This window comes from Micropterus salmoides, unplaced genomic scaffold, assembly GCF_014851395.1.
Source record: "Micropterus salmoides isolate LMB-PRFRI ecotype aquatic unplaced genomic scaffold, ASM1485139v1 Ms_hic_scaffold_16, whole genome shotgun sequence".
NCBI lineage: Eukaryota > Metazoa > Chordata > Actinopteri > Centrarchiformes > Centrarchidae > Micropterus > Micropterus salmoides.
Genome location: NW_024040707.1, coordinates 17343201 through 17363749, shown reverse-complemented (window position 1 = coordinate 17363749; position 20549 = coordinate 17343201). Strand labels below are relative to the sequence as shown.

The 20549-nt window shown below is 44.1% G+C and overlaps 1 protein-coding gene across 10 annotated transcripts in view; it reads right to left on the bottom strand.

Annotated features, from left to right (window-relative positions):
* Positions 1 to 20549, bottom strand: part of LOC119905447 (neuron navigator 1-like) — a 96024-nt gene that overhangs the window by 62697 nt on the left and 12778 nt on the right. For 9 of the 10 annotated variants that reach the window (XM_038722493.1, XM_038722499.1, XM_038722497.1 and 6 more), the window contains 3 exons: positions 16254 to 17134; positions 15347 to 15441; positions 3728 to 4552 (listed from right to left, as the gene is read on the bottom strand). In XM_038722493.1, the coding sequence (XP_038578421.1) occupies positions 3728 to 4552; positions 15347 to 15441; positions 16254 to 17128 (1795 nt within the window). In that variant the 5' untranslated portion in view covers positions 17129 to 17134. Of the gene's footprint in view, positions 1 to 3727; positions 4553 to 4806; positions 5002 to 15346; positions 15442 to 16253; positions 17135 to 20549 lie in introns of those variants that run through there. The other variant, XM_038722503.1, reaches the window with a different exon arrangement.

Here is a 20549-nt window from a genome sequence, read left to right as displayed (position 1 = left end):
ATCGCATTAGAGACTCAGCATTGCGATCACAATGGGGGGACTGAGTATGAAAAATACCCTGTCACAGCCAAGAGGATGAATATGGAGGGGATATAGACAGGAGAGGATATCGGTGACTGAATGCGGCACACACTGAATGTGCTTGTGTGAGCTTTGGACACTTAAAGCTGCAGTGCTTTGTTGTTATTTCCTGCAGCGTTGTTAAGTTCTCTTGAACAGGACTGTGTGTGTGCCGGTGTTTGCCTGCTTGCATGTCTTCCTTTTTAGGCTTTGTCGAAATCTCTGTAGGGTTTATTGTTCTACAGACAGCTGACTAGGATGCAAGAGTGAACATCAACAACACAAACATTCCCCCCCCCCCCCCCCCACGTTACAATGTCACACTAAAATAACAAGCTTTCATGTGATGTGTCACTGACTTGCATTTAGCTCTCTTCTGCTGAGCCTTCATGGTCACGTCACACAGTCCCCCAATTTTATTTTACAATCAGCTCAGCCAACACCAAAACTGAACATCTCCAATCTTCTAACCTAAATCTATTTTCTCTATCTGATCCTTCATAAAGTAAAATTCCCCCAAATACCCAAATCTCCATCCAAACAGATGTCCTTCGGGCTTTAATCTGTAATTCATTTTAGTCTTGATGGCTGGCCTTTTCCAGGGTTATAGATCTGTGATTAGTGGAATGGAGGCCGAATCTTCTCATTATCTTTATGCAGGGCCTAATCCGGGTGCTTGCTGGTGTCTTTAGACTGGATCCTCTCTAAACCGAGCCTGCCCCATGCTGGGAAGGGCAACTGCTTTAGAGAGCTTACCCTCTTACACATTACACCTCATTATGGGTGCTGGATGGGACCGGGAGGTGTCATTAGTGGCACAGATCTGAGGTTCAGTGCTTCAGATTACCCTGGAAGCCTATTCATCATATTCTTTCCAAGGTGCCACTCAGGTCGACTCATTTTATTGACAGAAATAGTTTACCATTCGCTGCTTCTAAACCATGATGCTTATACTGTTAATAAGATATCTTATAAAACAAGCAGCATTTGGGAGAATTACCGCTTTAAGTCCGGAGCGGCCGCCAGTGGACTCACAAGTCAAGTAATTCTCTAAATCCAATTAACAAAAAGCTCTTCATCACTCAGTAGTAAAACATGTATGTGCGATTAAAGAAAAACTGATTATACTGACACTAATCCTAAATCACCTTGCGAGATAAACATATAGGCCTAACCTTGTAATATCCTGGATTGTTTCCTTCTTCTTGTTTTCTTCATAAGTGCGTGTGTGAGTGGGGCGAGCGGTTATCCCTCTGAAGTGCATAGCTGACGGTCTTGGTTATAGATCCGTATTAGACCTCTCCATTATCTTTGCCTTCTACAGTAGGCAAATCTCTTTGCCTATTGTCACTGTGCACGCTGCTAGCTGCCACACAACGTAACATGTTCAAGACATGCGCCCATATTCTCCTCCCGCGCTAAGAGCTAGCATGTACATAGCTTCCATGACAACAGGCTATGACATAGTTAAGTTCGTAATGATATAATACCATAAAGTGCAATGACACGTCTCTTTCGTGTACATGTAGGGAGCAGATGAACTGTACAGTATATGGGAAGGGGAGGAGTGGATCCCTGGGAGTGATCCATTGAACAGCCATAATCTGTGAAAGAGCCCACACCCGCAAGCTACAGGGCAAGCTACAATTAACCTCTCCCTAACACACACACACACACACACACACACACACACACACGAGTATACTCACACACCTATCCTACACACCTGCTGTGGTTTCTATGATGAGCCTCTGGCAGGTTGTAGAAGACTGTAATGACCCAAAGCAACACTCAGGCACTTGGGATACCAGGCAGAAATTTAGGTCATTGGCTATTACCATTATTTTCCTCCAGTGTCTCTCTCTCTCTTTCTCTTTCTCTGTCTCTCTGTCATTTATCTCCCACTGTGAATGGCGGTGAAAGTCCTGCCCTTTTACTTTGCTCCCATAAATCTCAATTGTTCCTTCCTCTACTTTCTTTCTGGCTGTTTTCCATCTCCCATCCTTGTCTCCCTCCTCTCCCTACCTGGCTGCCTGACGTAGGTGTGGCCAACAACAAGGACTGAAACGAGGAACAAGGTCACATTCAGATACACACAACTCAAACACACACACACACAGACAGACACACACCGTGTGCAGTACATGTGGGGTGGCAGGGGCAAGGTCACACAAGCTGTGATTTGGGGCTGTGCTGCAGGAGGCAAGATGGTGAAGAGAGAAAGAGGAAATGAGGAGAGAGGAGGACGACATTGAGGAGGTTGGATGATGGGCAGAGAATGATATCCTCTTATTTATTTATTCCTCTCAAGCCAGATATAACGACCTGGTACACTATTCTCTCCCCATCTCCCTATCTCACTGATGCTATCTCTCCTGCTGAGAGGGAGGGATGGAAAGAGAATGAGCAATAGATAGAGAGAGGAAACTGTAAATGTGTATGTGTGTGTGTGTGTGTGTGTGTGTGTGTGTGTTTGTGTGAATGAATGAATAATAGATGACAGGTGCAGATTTAGACCCTGGTTTAACCTATTAGTCATCATTCTCACAACACACCCCCATTAGCTAAAACTTTACTATGTGTCCTGGTCCACAAACCCCGCCGATGTGTGTGACAGTGTGTGTGCAACGTCTGTGTGTATGTGTGAATGGTAGCATGCTGACTACCTGCCTATGCCACCACCCCCTCTCTCCTCCCACACGTTGCCCCCGGTAACAGGAGGAAGAAGTGGGGGTAGATAGTGACCATCTGTCAGTGGCCCGGAGATCAATGGAACTGGAGGGGAGGAGGGGGTGAGGGGGGGCTGAGGGAGCGGTGCAAGGCTAAATATGTGGCCCACTGTGACCGGAGCCTGACTCAATATGCGGCCGTTTTATTTACCGACTGAAAACACACACCCCACCAGTCCCGCTCACACGGCCTTTATTAACGAATGACTGATTTCGGTGTGAGCCAGGAGATGCTGAGGCTGTGGTATAAACATGAAACATGCAGTTTAGACTCGCACACATTGATGTATACATGTGTGGACTGCTCTCAATTTTAAAATATGCTCAGTGCCGAGAAAAATTTTAGGATAGAGATATATTGGGAGAAGGAGGAGGGAGGTATTTGATATATATATATATATATATATATATATATACACACATCTCAGTGTGGCAGTGGGTCAGATGAGACTGGGACATAACACTCCAGTGCTAGCTAATGAATCCACAACAAAACAATGTCAGCCCTCTGGAACTGCTTACTTCAGCTGCTTTATGGGAGCACACAGTGTACACACCCACACAGATAAATACTACATAAATCAAATTACACAAATATACAGGACATTTGACCACTATGGTGATATAAACAGGGGGAATTTCGTTACATACAGCGTGAGGGATCTCACCATCGTATAGTGAAAAAAAAACACTGACATCGCACTCTGCTGCAATACAGACTGAACTCATTTAAAATTCACTGTTGATGCTGGAGCTACAGCCAGAGCTGGAGGGAACGGTTAGGGTGTGGAGAGCAGAGGATGTTTATGTTATTCAATGAATCAATAATTAACCATTGTTAACTTTTCAACATAATTGTAGCCGGCCCTAGGTGACATAGCTGTCATGCTTGAACCTGTGTGCTTTCATGCAATCTAGGGATAAAATAGCAGACTCACCGAGAATTTGGCTGAAAAGCAGCTGCTCCAGGTCTCCCAGAACCGTCACCACTAACTCTGGGTCCACCTTTAGAAAGCCCTTATCATCTTCTCCCTCTATCCCCTTCCTCTCTTTCTTCTCCTCTGTTGACGGAGCAGCAGATGTCTCCATTTCTCCACGTTTCTTGCCATTCGTCCCAGTAGTACCAGCTCCATTGGAGTTTGCCTTAGTTGGGTGGTCTACAGGATCTGTGTCTGCACTCTTGCCCGCCTCAGCGGCCTTGCTGATGGGCTTGACCTCAGCATAAGGTCCCCGTGGTTTACCAGGGGCAGGGATTCGACTCGGCTTGCTCGTGTTAGAAGTCACAGACGGGGAGCAGAAAGGTTTGGGCTTCCCCTGGAAAAGAGACTGTTCTGACTTTGAAAGGGTCCGGGAAAGTGGAGGTCTCCCAGGCGCGGACTGACCTGTCTTAGTCTGGCTCGGCTTGTTGGCGCCAGCGCCAGGCCGGCTCGTATCATCGTTCCAGTGGGGCGACTGGTACAAGTGCAGCTTCTTCTCAGCATCAGTAAGCACACACAAGTTGCTAAGTGAGCGTTGCTTGCGAAGCCTGGAAGGATTGGGAATTGGGATAGGGATAGATCCAGAGGTGGGCCGGTAGACCTTGAGCTCTGGTCCTGAGGCACGTGAAGGTCCTTGGGACAGAGTGGATGGCTTGGCCGAGGATTTCCTAGAGGCCATGGCCTGGGCTGAAGTTTCCTGGCAGGAGACAGCAGCAGACCTCAGGTCCAGCTCTCTGGGCTTAGCCGTCATGCTAATGTTAGCCACATTAGCCTCCAGCATCCCTCCTGCAGAGAGCCAAGCAACAGCATCAGTGACACACTCTGAAATACACACATGGAGACAGAAAGAAATGGAGGGAGAGGAGAGGAGAAAGAAAGGTTTTCAAAAACACCAAGACTGTCTGGTTTGCTCTCCCTCTATATCTCCAGTGGGTCCAGCCTAAACAAGACTCCCCGCTGTGTGAGACTGTGGGTTTCCCCCCTCTGCTGAAAACGACGAGTGGGTTAGTAGAGTGGCAGAAGCAGTCACCCTTACTCACTGCTGGTAATCCATGGATCTGCAGATCTGAGTCCAGTCAGTGCCTAGATCCACTTCCTCACAGCGTATCAGCGGCTCCCTGTGCAAACAATAGCGCTGCTAGAATAAAATACAGCACTGACCAGCCTCTTTCTCTCCCTCTCCCTCTCCCTCTCTCTTCTCTCACGCTCTGTATTCCCCCCGCTTGCCAGGCGAGCAGCAGCCGACTGACAGCAGAAACAGTCGCAGCAGCAGCAGCAGCAACAGCAACATCCCCCCTCCTCTTTCTCTCCTCCCTCTACCTCTCCCTCACTCACTGGTTTGCTCGCTCTGCCCCCGCTGGCTCATTCACCCTCCCTCTCCTTCTTCCTCCTCTATCCTTCCCTCCTTTCTTGTTGTCTCTCTCTTCTCCCACTGGCTGATTCACCCGCCGATCCACCCTCTCTCTCTCTCTCTCTCTCTCTCGCTCTCTCTCTCAAACACACACACACCGCAGATGCTGCTATGTTGCACACCAGTGAAGAAGGAAGGAGAGAAAGAAAGAAAAAAATGAAAGAAAGAACGAACAAAAGAAAGAAAAAAGATTTATTGAGCTCAGCTGTATGTGACTCCATTGATCCTAAATGCCAAATACTGCAGCCAGAATAAAGACCCCCTGCACACACACACATGCACATCCAATCATTCATAATCACATTAGCTACTCTATTCATCCATTCACATTCAGATTTTCTTATGTGCCCTAATCACTAGAGGCCCATCCGTGATTAAGCTGATTCAAATTATCTGAAAAACAGCCGTGACTGTAGGATCAGGAACAGGACACACATTTACCAGTCCCTAATACGTAACGAGATAGGTCTGTCACTAATTGTGCTTCAATTAGTAGCCAACAAACCTCAAATGATCTTTACACCCGCACCTGCATCATATTACCTCTTCACTCATCTCCGTCGCTCTTTTCTCATTTCCTCCCTTCCTTTCACCAGACCCATAGTATGTCACCCATCCCCCCCTTCCAGATAATACAGATGCACAGGCTGTTAAGTTTGTAGGGTATAGATATATCAGAGTTTTATCCATGCTCCGTGAGACTTTTACGATACATGAGTGGTTAAAAACGAGCATGCGTGTGCATGCGTGGGTGTGCGAACAAGTGTTGGTGTCTATATTTTTGTCTATCATCCCCTGCATGTTTACTATGAGTGTGTGTGTGCGTGGGTCTGTCTCTGCGAGCGTGTCACATTGATGAGACAGGCTCGGAGAAGCCCAAGCTCCCGTCCAGGCACTCGGTTAGCTCTGGCACGTTCACCTACGTCATCTCATCACTCTGGACATCCCATCTTAATCAACAAACTCAGACTCGTCCTCGTCCTCTTTGCTTGTCCCTAGTTTAACTCGTCTCGTGTCCCTAGTTTAACATCGTCTCCTTTTGTTTGACCTAGTTCCTTTGCTTCAAATACCTACAGACTCTATTCCCATAATTTCTTGTAACACAAAGAGCTGGTTGGAGATCGAATAAGAGAAGGACATTAATAGAGACCGAAAAATAGTATGCCATCATTTCTCATCTGTCTTTATTTCCATTAGAGGTTATCATGATGACAGCGCATAAAATGAACTTTAAGTTCACCATTACTTATTAACAATCAATATTTGCAATATAATTTGTTTTTGTGTATTAATGCATCCTGTCTGCATACAGGTGTTGTGCAGTTTTTATCCTCTGGGTATATTACCGTTAGTGCACTTCACTTTCTCTTGTATGAAAGCAGCAATGCCAGTAGCTGTGATGTTATCAGGCCTCCAACCGTTAGGAGTAGTATTCAAACAAGCAGGCTGTTGGGGTAATGCCTGTTTTCCTTGACATTTGCATAAGCTGGTTGACACTAACCCAGAGTGAAAACAAGCTATGTCCTGTTTGCTCACATTCCACGCTTAATATTAGAGCGATGCTTTAAAAGCGGCGAATTTCACAACAGTACCCAAACAGACGCCAATTGAACCCAAAAATGACAACGAGGCGCATTAAGGTACTCTCACAGCACATTTGCAGACAACCTGACATCCATCTGGCCTTTACTGAGTGTGTGTAATACAGGAGCTCAGCAGCAGACAAAAACACAGACATACATTGGCTGTTTTATTGTGTAAAGGCCAAAGCCATTAATTAGAAGCAGCTAGCTTTAATAAAGGGCCAATGTTGAGGTGGTTATGCCACACTGAGGCCAGCGCTGTGTGGTGACAGTTATGGGGGCTCTGGGGTCTGGTAGCAGGCCAGTAGGGGGGTAAGGGATGTAATTTAAGGCTAATAGGTGCTGTATGTCAGCTCTTATACCTCCCTGATGAGGGATTAAGGTTAGCCAAATGAGATGACCGCGTACAAGGCAGGTCTGTGTGGCGCACAGATGCACGTGGGGCAAAGACACGCGTCATTGCTCTTCAAAGCAAGTACACACACAGGTAAAGTGTGTGCTGGCAGCACACAGGTACTTGTTTGTTCCAGTACTCGTCTCTCTGGCTCCACAGTCTAATCACTTTAATATATGGCTGATGTAAACATATTCTCACTCTCTTTCTGCTTAGTCTCACACACACACACACACACACACACACACACCATGATGTCTGTGCAGGGTGCCTGACTGACCTGAGCAATCTGGCCTAACATCAGAGTAGCTGGCAGTTTCAGAGTGTGATGAGTGCCAGCACTCAGTATTAGCCTACACATTCATCGCATGGCAGACTCACACATTCAGTATGTTACAAAAGTGTGTGTGTGTGTGTGTGTGTGTGTGCGTGAGAACACATTTGTGGGCTGACCACAGAGGCTGGAGCCATGGGAAAATTGCTACGATGACGGGGGAACATTTAAGGGAACACACGTAAGGACACTTTTAAGCAAAGGTAAGTAAAAGGTAAGACAGACAGGTAGACAGAGATATAGGATGAATGCCTAGATTGAAAACACAGAGTGAAATAGAAGATAGACAGACAGAAAGACAGGCAGGCAGAGAGTCAGCCTCTCTGTACTTTGCATGAGTGTATTTGCCCTAGCATCTCTAAACAGTTAGGAACAGATTCGCCACTATATTTTTACAGAGCAGTCGTGAAGTAGCCAGTAGGACACACACACACACACACACACACACACACACACACACACACACACACACACACACACACACACACACACACACACACACACACACACACACAGATACTGTGTGGTGCATTATATGCATGTTTACAAGGTTACACAAGGTCTCTAGCTTTGAAAGGAAAAGTACTGCGAGAGAAGAGGAAAGCACTCCTGCTTTGGATGTAACCATTTGTATTAGAACGCCTTATACTTTATGAGGAACGGTTCCCACTCGACTAAGCAGATGGCATGCGGTCTTACTTTCACCCACTCCCTGTTGTCACCCACTCCCTCTTGGCTTCTCTTGTTTTGCCTTTTTTGTTTCTGAGTAGAAGAAAAAAAACAAGTTGTTCTAAAGATGAGACAAGCATGAACGTGGCAGAGAAGTGAGGAGAAAATGACGAGAGCCGGGGTGACTGAGAATAGAAGATGAAGGAAAAGAGAGCGAGTCAGAACAGGATGGAGCAGACGCCACGAAAGAAGCCTACTGGATGCCACTGGTGAGTAAAAGGAGAAAGAACGTATGAATGTGAAATTATAAGGCAGAAAACAAGGCAATGAGGAAAGTGAGAGAAGGAGGAAGAGGAGGACTGGGTGAGGAAGGATCTCTGTATGTGTGCAGAGGAGCAGAGGAAGCCTGTAAGACAGAGAGGGGATATCCTGCCTCACCGCCTCGCCACTCCTCCTACGTTTGCTTATGTCCGCTAACGTGCTAGCGCATAGGGTCCACAGGACACAGGGATGAATACCAGACCGTGACACACACATACACAAGGGAACACTCACAGTCACACAAACACTGGTACCGCACCAACACAATGACGAGGCTATTAATGTCCTGTTTACACATAAAATACTGAGACGACAATCTGATACATACAATGTGTGGTCTCCTAGTCTGAGTCACAAATGTATGTGTGAATGAAGGAAGGAGTTTTTCCACACGGACACCTCTTTGGTGGCCTCACTCAGTGCTGATGATGCAGAGCATGAGTCGATGGCTTAAGCATTTGGGGAATTCAACCACTTAAAGGCTGTCCGTGGTGATAGCAGGCGTGTGTCACTCCTGATTCCAGAGGCACAAATGTTAATCTGACAAAAACACCATTCTCTCCCAGGATGAATGTCACACACTCATTGAGAATGACACACAGCTGAGAGCTGAAAAAACACCAACAGCCGTCCGGACAAATATTACAGCATGTGAAAAGAGGGAATTTGTGTGTTTTTAAGGGTATCACTCTTTGTAGACGCACCCTAACAGACACCTCAGTGTTGACATGCTCAGCACACTTCCCAGGGGTATCCCACAATGCTGTGCTGCAGAGGCTGGTTGCCTAGTTACAATGTAGTGTGCATACACACTGATGGATATCATCAACATGTGTGAGCGTGTTCACTTGTAATTGTGCTTCTGTCGGTAAAAAAACAAAACAAACTGCAGGTGCTTAAGTAAGATATACAGTAGTACGTGATTATACACTCACCGGCCACTTTAATAGGTACACCTGTTCAATTGCTTGTTAACACAAAAAAGCTAATCAGCCAATCACATTGCAGCAACTCAATGCATTAGTACCAACTGAGCATAAACATGACCTGAGTATTGTTGCTGACCATGTCCATCCCTTTATGACCACAGTACCCATCTTCTGATGACTACTTCCAGCAAGATAATGCACCATGTTACAAAGCTCAAATCATCTCAAACTGGTCTCTTGAACATGACAATGAGTTAGTTCCCTGTACTCCAACAGCCTCCACTGTCACCAGATCTCAATCCAATAGAGACACCTTTGGGATGAGGTGGAACGGGAGATTCGCATCATGGATGTGCAGCGGACAGATCTGCAGCAACTGGGGGATGCTATCATGTCAACATAAACCAAAGTCTCTGAGGAATGTTTCCAACACCTTGTTGAAAGTATGCCACAAAAAATGTAGGCAGTTCTGAAAACTAAAGGGGGTCCAACCCGGTACTAGCAAGGTACTCCCTATTAAAGTGGCCGGTGAGTGTATATTGAAAGTATGAAGATATATAATGAGGACAACATGAATGGATGGATCAGTTAACATCAGGAATCTTCACCCCTAGTATGTGCTCATAATTAAGTGTGTGTGCTTGATCCTCCATGGGTTATTCATTTGACAGATAGATGCCTTTGCTACTCTGTGTGCGTGGGTGTGTGTGGTCCCACAGACACACAGGGAGGTTACACACATGACTGACTCCATAATTTGACTCTCTCGGTTGTTGGGAGTCACCCCAGGGGTCAAAAAGGATCGAGAGTGTGTGCACTCATTTACCCATTCCTCAATTCACCCTTCTCCCTCCTTTCTCTCCTCCTTTCTTTCTACCTTTATCTCTCGCTCTCTCTAATACATTGCAGGGACATGTCCCTGGGAGGAGAGAGAAGGAGGAGGACACAGGCATTGCTGTTTTTAGGGCAGATTAAATTTTTTTAATGTATGGATTACGTGCATTCCTGTGACACACTCTTTCCCACACTCACGTGACGTCTTCCCCATCAAACTCGGCACCTAACCCAAACATGAGAAACTGGGCCATCACGTTATCCCGGCACTGGATTACAGAACTCTTGACAGGTCAAAGTAAAGGGCAAACAAACAGACATTAAACCCTATATAGTGATTACTGCCTCACTCCTGGTGATGAGCGAGGCCATAATCTAGTTCACGCTTATGTTTGATCATCTTCCCAAAGCTACTAAACCACTCATCACTGTTCAATGCCAACTCGGCATATGCCTCTCTGATTAGATTGGCCAAAGAGGATTACGCACTGTCTAAGAGTCGACGTGGCCGGGGGTTATCAAAATGCTATTCACTAGACTGTCCAGGGGCATTAAAGGGATGGCGAGCATGACAATTTTAAACTGCAAGCTGATTTCATACCTTCATTACTAAAGATTTGCTGACTTCTGTTATTCTAAAAGTGAATGGCACAACCAGGGTTTCAAAATGTACTCTCTATGTGAGGGCAGTGCTGGGTGAGAACAAGATGATCAAGATATAACAATTATTGTGCTGTTGAGTAATAATGTTAAAAAAAAATCATGATTATGATATTTGCCATAAACTAGCAGCCCCACGTGAGGGCTCCCCAAAGGGGGGTCTGCCCATTTTTCAATGAACAGACTCATCTATTAAGTATATTTCAATTGTATGCTCACTGTTAATCACAGAATGCACTAGTGTTGAGTGTAAAAAGGCTTTTAAAACTACTGCCTTTAAGGACATTTCCAGTGTCAGTGCCAAACTCTCGTGTACCACTTTGACTTGTGCAAATCTTACCATCAAAATTAGAAAATAATAATATTCATAACTGATTTGACTCAATTAAATCTAATTATTGCATTGCTCTGCAATAGGATGAACAATCTGACTAAGAATTCGGAAGTACATTAAATGTTGCTTAACCTCCCTGCAACTACATTCAACTTCACATTCTTCTGCTTCAAGCCGAGCAAAGTAAAGATTTAAGCTTTCAGTAATGCACTGAATCCTGGGGTCATTATGCAGTTCAGTATAATACAGTGTAAGTTGGCTCATGGCCTCAGAATTCCATTTTTGCCTTTCCTTGAGACACAAACACATCATGAAATCTCTACTCCAGAGTGTGACTGGGACTACAGAGGAACAAGCTATTTTATTATTATTTGGTAATAACGTGTCAATCCCACACCCGTAAAGTACAATTCTTTTTGTTTTGTATCTGTAAATTTCACTATCAGATGATGTCACTGAATTTGTCAGGGTGGGTTTGCAGTGTTTCATATCCTTGTGAACAGAGATCTCAGACCAGATGTAAATCATAACCTCACCTCACATTATGTTTCTACGTGTGTGTATGTGTGTGAGAGAGAGAGAGAGAGAGAGAGAGAGAGACAGCTGATGGACTCTTTGGGAGTGTCCGCAGGGAATATCATGCCATACCCTCACTGGGAGATGAAAAATGATACACAGTCCACATCACATTTATCTTTCAAACACCATCTGTGTACTGTCACACATGCATACACCAGCACACGCACGCGCGCACACACACACACACACACACACACACACACGCTCAGACAGGAACACATGCTCAAATACACTTCTCCTGAGAGCCACAAGGTCAGGAGGTCTGTGGTCTAATTGAAAGACCACATGGTGCTACAGTCACATTAAATGTTCAGGTCTTCATTAGGGTCTTGAATAGAAGGCATAAGAGCTGATTATGTTACAGCTGAGTCAATCTAAGTGAATGTAGGCATATTGAAATCATTTAATTTGTGGAAAACAACTCTTTTACCATAGTCACTGAAGACAACCATAACCAAATCACATCATGGTTTGAATTTGTGTTATGTGTTCAACCAGAGCCCTCAGCTTTGCAATATTTAACCAAAATTCAATCAGTCTTTTTAGGTCATTTTCTGTTTGTTGTCTTTTCTCCTTTACACAAAGCGAAATAATCTTATCATCAGGTCTCCCATGTTCATCTCCCACCCCTCTCACTCGTTCTCTCTTCATTCCCTCCCAACTTCCCTCCTTTCCTCCGTTCCCTAAATTACAGTTATTACGGTGTCAGCCCACCCTCTGTGTAAATGCAGCTTCAGAGGAGTCTAAGACACTTCAGTTCTGTCTCGAGCGCCTGCTAGGGACCAATTACAAGGCCACAACCGGAGTTTCAAGACAGCCCGAGGCCTTTAAAGACTGGGGCTGGTCCACCATTAGCTTCCACCCCCCCTTTCCACAACCAGCTGGTTGAAACCTCCAAAAAGCTTTTAAAGGGTTTTACTTGCTTCATTCTGGTGGCTACATTTTTAGACACAGCAGATTAATAGAATAGAGAACCTTAAAGTCAAGGCAACGGTTTTTAACGTAACATAACATAATAGACGTCTGAATATGATATGTTTCTGTGTACAGTAAAGTTAAAAAGTTTTAGGATAAAGACACATTTTCACTGTATTGGCAAGGGCTGTAGGCAGGGCTACTTTTTTACCCAAAGTCCGATACCAGCCGTGAAGAGAAATTACAATTAGGATTTTCTAATTTGAAAGCAGTAGATTCCATTTATTCCTAAATGCACATTATTTTCTGTCTGATTCTTTGTTTTCTGGATCATAATTGTCTATCTCTGCAGCTCCTCTTCTTTTTTCTGTCCAAGCTGACTCTCTGACACTAAAGGTCTTTGGGCAGAAACGGTGATTTTTCTTTCACTGCATCAAATAAATGGAAAAAATAAAGTGAAACCTTAGCTAATGTATAAGGGAAAATTGTGATAACTTGTTATAATCAGCATATATTACATTAGATTAAAATTTCACACTAATTAAAAAATAAGCAAGGTTACCAGTATTACATGTGGCCAAAAAGCCCCAAAACATCACTGCTCTAGGGGGAGATCTGCATGAAGGAATGGGCCAAAATACCAGCTACAGTGTGTGCAAACCTGGTGAAGACTTAGAGGAAACGTTTGCCCGATCATTGCCAACAAAGGTTATGTTACAAAGTATTGAGTTGAACTTCTGTTATTGACCAAATACTTATTTTCCACCATAATTTACAAATAAATTCTTTAAAAATCCTACAATGTGATTTCCTGGATTTTTTTTTTTCTCATTTTGTCTCTCATAGTTGAAGTGTACCTATGATGAAAATTACAGACCTCTCTCATCTTTCTAAGTAGGAGAACTTGCACAATCAGTGGCTGACTAAATACTTTTTGGCCCCACTGTACTTATATTATTTACAATATTTATTTCATGTGACAGTTATGGAGGGATCATACAGCATTTCTCGGTTCAAGGCCCTTGACAACTGAATTCTGGTCTGGCCTATGTGATTTTACAGTTTTAAATTGTGACATTTAAAAAAAACGACAAAGCAACCAATTCAAACAACAAACGCAGCCTGATCTTTGGCAAATGGTAAATCTTGGCATTCACAACTAAATGCTCAAAGCACTTAGCTCATGACAATGCTAACATGCAGATATTTAGCCGGCAGAATGTTTATTATGTTTACATCTTAGTTTAGCACATTAGCATGCTAATATTTGCTAATTAGCAATGAACACAAAGTACAGTTGAGGTTGCTAGAAATGTCATTAGTTTTGCAGGTATTTTGTAAGCCATTAGCATGACTAAAAAAAACACTGGGTTTGTACATCCACAACAGGTAAACGATTTAGGAATTGGAACCCTTTATATACTGTTTTTTAATACATTTTATTAAGTTTCTCAAATCTAAGGGACAGAAAAGTAATATTTGGTTGCTAATCCTTTGACCTTGTCCGCAGGTTTAAGATCACTGCCCTGCTACAAAAAATTTAAAAAGGGTTATAATTCATAAAGTATTCACCCAATATGGATCGGAAGACCCTTTAACCCTCTAAATCAACAATTTAAACCCATTGTAGAAATAGTTTCATTTCAAATCCAATGTGCAGGATTAATGCTCTCCTGATACTTTCTGAATACACTGTAGATTCTGTAAGAAGTGTATTAGTTAAACTCTAATACACACTAACTCTGGGCAGTTGATCCACTCCTATCCAACTGACACCACATGAGTGATTCACAAAGTCACTGATAAAGTCATATCTCGTAAGCACATCTACAATCTCCCCCAGACAGCGCAAACCATTAGTCAAAAGGATGGGGAGGGGGGGGCATGCTGTGACTATGGCTTTTTAGGTCAATGAAGCTGCAAAGGAGGAACTGCAAGGGAGAGGGATGGAGGGAAAGCGTGAGGGGAGGAAGGGTTCAAACTCCTTGACAGCTCTTGGATGAAGCTGAAATCAATGTGCACATAAAACTCCCTGGCAGTGAGTTCAGAATTGCGCCATTTCATCCCATTATTGACCCACATCACCCCTGTCATCTTCCTTCATCTTAACATCCTGAGCCCATCTCTCTTTCCCATCTCTTCATCTAGGAACCACTGTAGTCAGCAGAGCCCCGGGTTAACACACACACACACACACACATAAAATTTCCCTACCAAGCTTCAGGCATGGCACGGCTCTGATGAGTAGGAGCGTGACAGGCATACATTTAGACAGAGAATGGTTGTCCCTTAGTCTTTACTGGGTCTATTCAGGTTCCACAATGGGACCCAAAGGTTGGCCGCTGGCATGTCCAGTCTGACGCCATTTATGCCTCAGCTGCAGTAAATGCGTCTGGATGCCAGAAAGTAGGCATCCATACCTGCCAAAAGGGTTCTCTGGGTTCTTCGCCTATTGGCGCCCTGACACTAACTGGGTGGAACTAGACTACAAGTTTTGTGGAGCAAAGGAGACAGAAAGAAAGGAAAAGTAATGTTTGCTGCTATTGAAAAAAAGGCAAATGAATATAACCTATGTTTGATTAGACAACCTGTGTGTGTGTGAGTGTGTGTGCCTAACCTGCTGTTAAGTCATCACAGCATACTTCTATGGATCCAGATGAGCAGTCACTCAGTTCGTCCACTGAAAAGAAATCACTCTCCTGCACTCGCACCCTGTAAACATATCATGAACATAGCCATCACACGTCTGTTACTGTACATGCAAATCACTTCAGTTCCACTGACTACAGTCAAACAAACAAGCTACTATGTCTGACATTAGGAGAGAAGTGATGCCTTTCACCAGTGTGGCATGCTGATTTCCATAAATGCAAATCAAAGACACAGAAAAGCATTGATAATAAACAAAGCACTGCAAAGAACTGCATCATTGTAACAGTGAACAAAGCTTTAGAATTACATTTTTAATTTTTCAGAAAATAGAGAGCAATTTCCTGCTTTTTGGATTAATTTCACTGAAACACCACACACCACTCAACAACACACATCAGACACAGATACACTGCATTTTCTTAATTAGAAACTTAGATTCACTCTTTTCTTGTTTTTATCCTATATTGTGAGACCGTGTGTGTGTGTGTGCGTGTGTGTGTGTGAGTGATGGAGAACAATATACTAGTGAGTCAGCCAAGAGGCTGTCAAGAGGACACTTCAACAATCAGCTCTGCTCCAGAAAACACAAAGTGTGTGTGTATTCTTCCACACACGTGTATTGCTGGAAAAGAGAGGAATTAGACTGAAATGGCCGCAACAGCCCTCCAGGCTGGTCCTGAGTATCCAGAGTGGGAGTCAAAGTGTGCGTGTGTGTGCATCAGTAGAGTGGGGGATCATAAAGTGCTATGAGGAGAGAGAGTAATGATATGGTAATGACAAGAGGGTGGGTGTCAATCAATTGGGTACTCATGATGGAAGTCTTGATAAACTGTTGTATCAGTTTTGTGTGTGTGTGAGTGCAGACAACTTACCTGTAGCTGAAGGGAGCCACAGTAGCCATGTTGACTTTGGGTGCGTGTGTCTCTGTGGACGCAGCCTCACTGTCCGGCACGACAGCCACCTTGGACATCACCGGCACAGTGAATATGATCGGTGGCACCGACAATGTACCAGGAGAGGAGGCCGGACTGCTGTCCTCAGGAGTCCCCATCTCCTCATCAGACTGGCTGGTGGAGTCACTGCGACCTCTGATCTCGTGCTCATATCTCATCTGAGCGAAAGAGGGGCGGAGGTTGCCGTTGTTCAACACGGTGGCCTGGGCTGGGTGGTTTTCTGGAGGCTCTTCCTCTCTTCGTGGAATGACCTCACCCATTGCCTGGGATAGAGCATTGGAGTTGTCTCCTCTTCTGTACTGGGGCGGTGGACGCAGGTTGCTGGTTCCCCACGTTTGGTTCTTATTGGTGAAGGCATTTCTGTTGCGATTGCCATCATGTGGAAACTGTGAGGGCATGTGAGGCGGGGTCGGTTTTCCCAGATCCAGGGTGTCTTTGGAGTGTGGCGGCAGCACCCTGCGCTGGGTTGAGGGGCTGCTGTAGGCGGAGCGTGACACCTGGGGAGTGGGTAGAGCTCCCATCCGCTTGAAGAGCTGACTTTTCAGGCCAGGGTCTCTCGTCGGGTCCCTGGAGGAAGGCCCGGGGAGGCTGGAGCTCCGTGGGCAAAGCAAAGGAGAGTGTGTGGGTGTGTGTGTGGGTGTGTGTTTAGGGGTCTGTGTTAAGGGTGTGGACAGGTCAGTAGTCCGGCAGCGGGTGTCAGTTTTGGGGGAGGAGGGCAACAGGCTGTGTGGGAGAGGGATTCCTGACGAGGGAGGAGCCCGGGGGGCCGATTTCAAATTTACTCCCCCACTCATACTGACCTAAACGGAGAAACACAGAAAGAGAGAGACATCTATATTAAGTTAAACACTGATGTTAATGCTCCACTTTCAAACTAACTCTACAGCAACAGCATGAGACTATCAGTCACAACTGCCCTCTCCAACTAGTTTGCTTATCCATTTTGTGGTTAATTACATTGTGTTAAAATCTAATCTAAAGTTTAATCTAATCTGGTCAACTAGGATTTGCTGTTCTTGACTCAGAGATAGTTAAAACATCCATGGTATGAGAGCATGTGAATCAAGCACATATGAGAAGCTGAGTCATGGTGAACCACGAGTTGAGCTTATTTTCAGTGAGGCATGGAGCGCCCATGCAATCAAATTTGCCTGCTGGGAGTTCAAAATCACAAAGACAGCTTGACACACGTGCACGGACACATGCTCACAGCAACGTCTACCAGCTGCTTTCGGAGCGTTATGTTCTCAAATAACTGATTTTCTCCACGTAATGAATTCAAATGCGCACTTGCACAGGCTCCCACAGACACACATCATTGCCCAAACACAGTGCTCTCTTACACATAACAGCTTGAGAGGAGGTGTGGGATCATCCTCACCTGATTTGCTTTGATTCCAGATATCACAGCTTCGGTTACTCTCTCAGAAACACACAGCCCTCCCAATAACTCTAAAAGTGAGCTTGATATTCTTTGTGCCCTTCTGCAAACCGCAGTGAAGGTTGGGCGAGTGAAACAATTCACGCAATGTCACATAATTAAAACTACCTCGTGCTGCTCTGCTGGAGGGAAAGAGGAGGGTGAGGCTGTGAGGTTAGAAGAAAGGCAGGGAGGGAGGGGGGAAATGGAGGAAACGGCGTATTTAGAGCGAGAAGGATCACAGCATCTGAGTGAAACTGATAAATTGATATGTCAACATAATATTTAGAATCGTGCTATCCTAATATTTTGCATGTAGCTAAAATTACTACAGGGAAAGAATTAAATAGGAGGAGGAGGCGTGAGGTCAAGCAGACTCATTTGGGACTCAAAATGTTTATTTTCCGCCTCGAATCTCCTTATTTCTACTTTGATTGGTGATTAGCTATTAACTAAATGATAATTAAGTGTAGTTTTTTATTTCTGCTTTGAATACATGTAAAAATTACAATAATTAACAATTTTAAACTACATATATGTATGTATATATATATATATATATATATATATATATACACACATACATATATATTATGCACAGATACATACACATAAACATATTGTCCATTTTCTCTTTCCCTTTTACTTCCTGTACAGCATGTTTGCTTTAGAACAGTGCAGTACAAATAGATTGGATTATTGTAATTATACACACACTTGTAAATACACAGATTTAACACTTAAGTCTACTTGCCCTTTCTTAAATAGCAGAAATGTTGCTGCCAGAAGACTTCTTCAGAAGCTGTCTTTAGTAAAGCAGAGATGTATCAAATTAAGCCATCAAAGTCGCAGGGATGAAATGCTGGATTATTTTAGAGCACATCTAATCCCAGTATTGCACACAGTGTTATGTGGATCACACTAAACACACACACACATACACACACACACACACAAACACAAACACACACGCGCACACACACACACACACACACACACACACACTAATTTTCTCAGTCATTTTCAGGCTCTCTGCAGCTGAGAGAAGGGGGATTGCTTCAGCTCAAAAACTCCAAACATACCCCAAAATAACCTTTTAGTGTCTAATAAAGGAAAGGTTAGCTTCTCTGTAGGTGATCTCCCTTTCACTTACTAATAATATCAGACATACTGACACAGAAAATAGAGATATTTTGCCAAAGGCTGGTGCTCTATCATAGTTGACTCAAAGCTGCTGAAGACCTCCACAGCTGCATACAGCAGCCGTGTGCAGGAGTAAACAGAGACAGATGGGATCATCCATCCTGCCTTCCCCTCATTTCTCTCCCTAAATTCCTCCTCCTCCTCTTTCCTGCATCCCACCCATCTCGGTTTCTCTCTGTCTCGTCTTCTCTCCCTCTTTCTCTTGGGAGACTGAGTCACTAATAAGCATCAGAATTTTAGTCTGTCTGATACAATTCCTGCTAGGATTTCCAGGAGCGCAGGTGCGGTCTGGCTCTGTCTATCTGTATGGAAATTGGCTGTTCCTCGGGGAGACACCGGGGTAATACCAGCACTACTGCAGCCCACGTGAGGACATACCGAGGCTCAGCTGGTGGTGGCGATGTCTGCATGTATATATACACTAAAAGAGAAAGAAATCAGATACTTTTCTGCTGACTGAAACCAGCAGCTGTAAGAGAGTGAAAAAATGGCAAATCCGTTTTGGGTCAGATTCCCTCACACGTAAGGCGATGTTTTATATCAGCTTGTTACATATACAGGGTATGTTCTCTGTGTCATGTGTTCAGACTCAACACAGGCTTCAAAGACAAGATCATTCTGTTACATAAGTGCATTTACAATAGTTACACTGTTGGTGTGTTGACGCTTTCACACTGGGTGTAACAGCTTGTGACTTGAGACAGAAAAAAGCAGCATTTCTAGAAGCTGAAACTTGAGATTTCCTGGCATTTTTGCTTGATAAATAAGTTAAGTGATTAATGAGTTATCAATATTTGTTTCACTTAATCAAACAACTAATCAATTTGCACTAGCTATTTGCTTTATTCTTTAGATGTGAGCCTCAGGGCTAATTATATAACATGCACCGTGACATTCATCAATACAAACAATTCTCCAAAAGATGTAAAAAGTAAGTCCAGCTTTGGAGAACATCATAATTTTTGTATAATGAGACAAAGATAGTAACAAATACATATAGATAATTTCTGTGTGTGTGTGTGTGTGGGGGGGGGGGGTTGTCACAAGTGAACGTAGTGATCGTTGGTTGAGCAAATGTGTGGAAGGGCATTTGACTAGTCCTCTCAGTTTTTCTGCAAGGATGGCACTGACATCTGCTGGACATCTGCGTGCAACAGCAGCAGCAGCAGCGGGGACTCTTAACTCCTTCACTACTATTCTACTCTGTCTAATTTTTAATCTGCTTCCACATTGTCAGGAGGTAAAAATACACGAGGTGATTATAAACACTTTCCACCTCAGTCATAAGAGACAGCTAGTATGTGCTTTCTGTAAGGAGAGAAAAAGAAGGATAGCGTGGCAGCCAGCATTAGATGTTAGCTTCTAACATCATAATCGTATTACACCATTTTAGCTCCTCCGTCCCATGATACACTCAGCCTGAACAGAGTTACTGTACCTCTGACCAAAGAAACATGCATACCCTCTCTCTCTGACACACATATAATCATGCAACCCCTCACCCTTGTGATGAAAACCCTCTGACTCATAACAAAATCAATAAATGAGGTGGTAACACAGGCATCTCTGTCTGTGAACCGAAGGACGTTGGC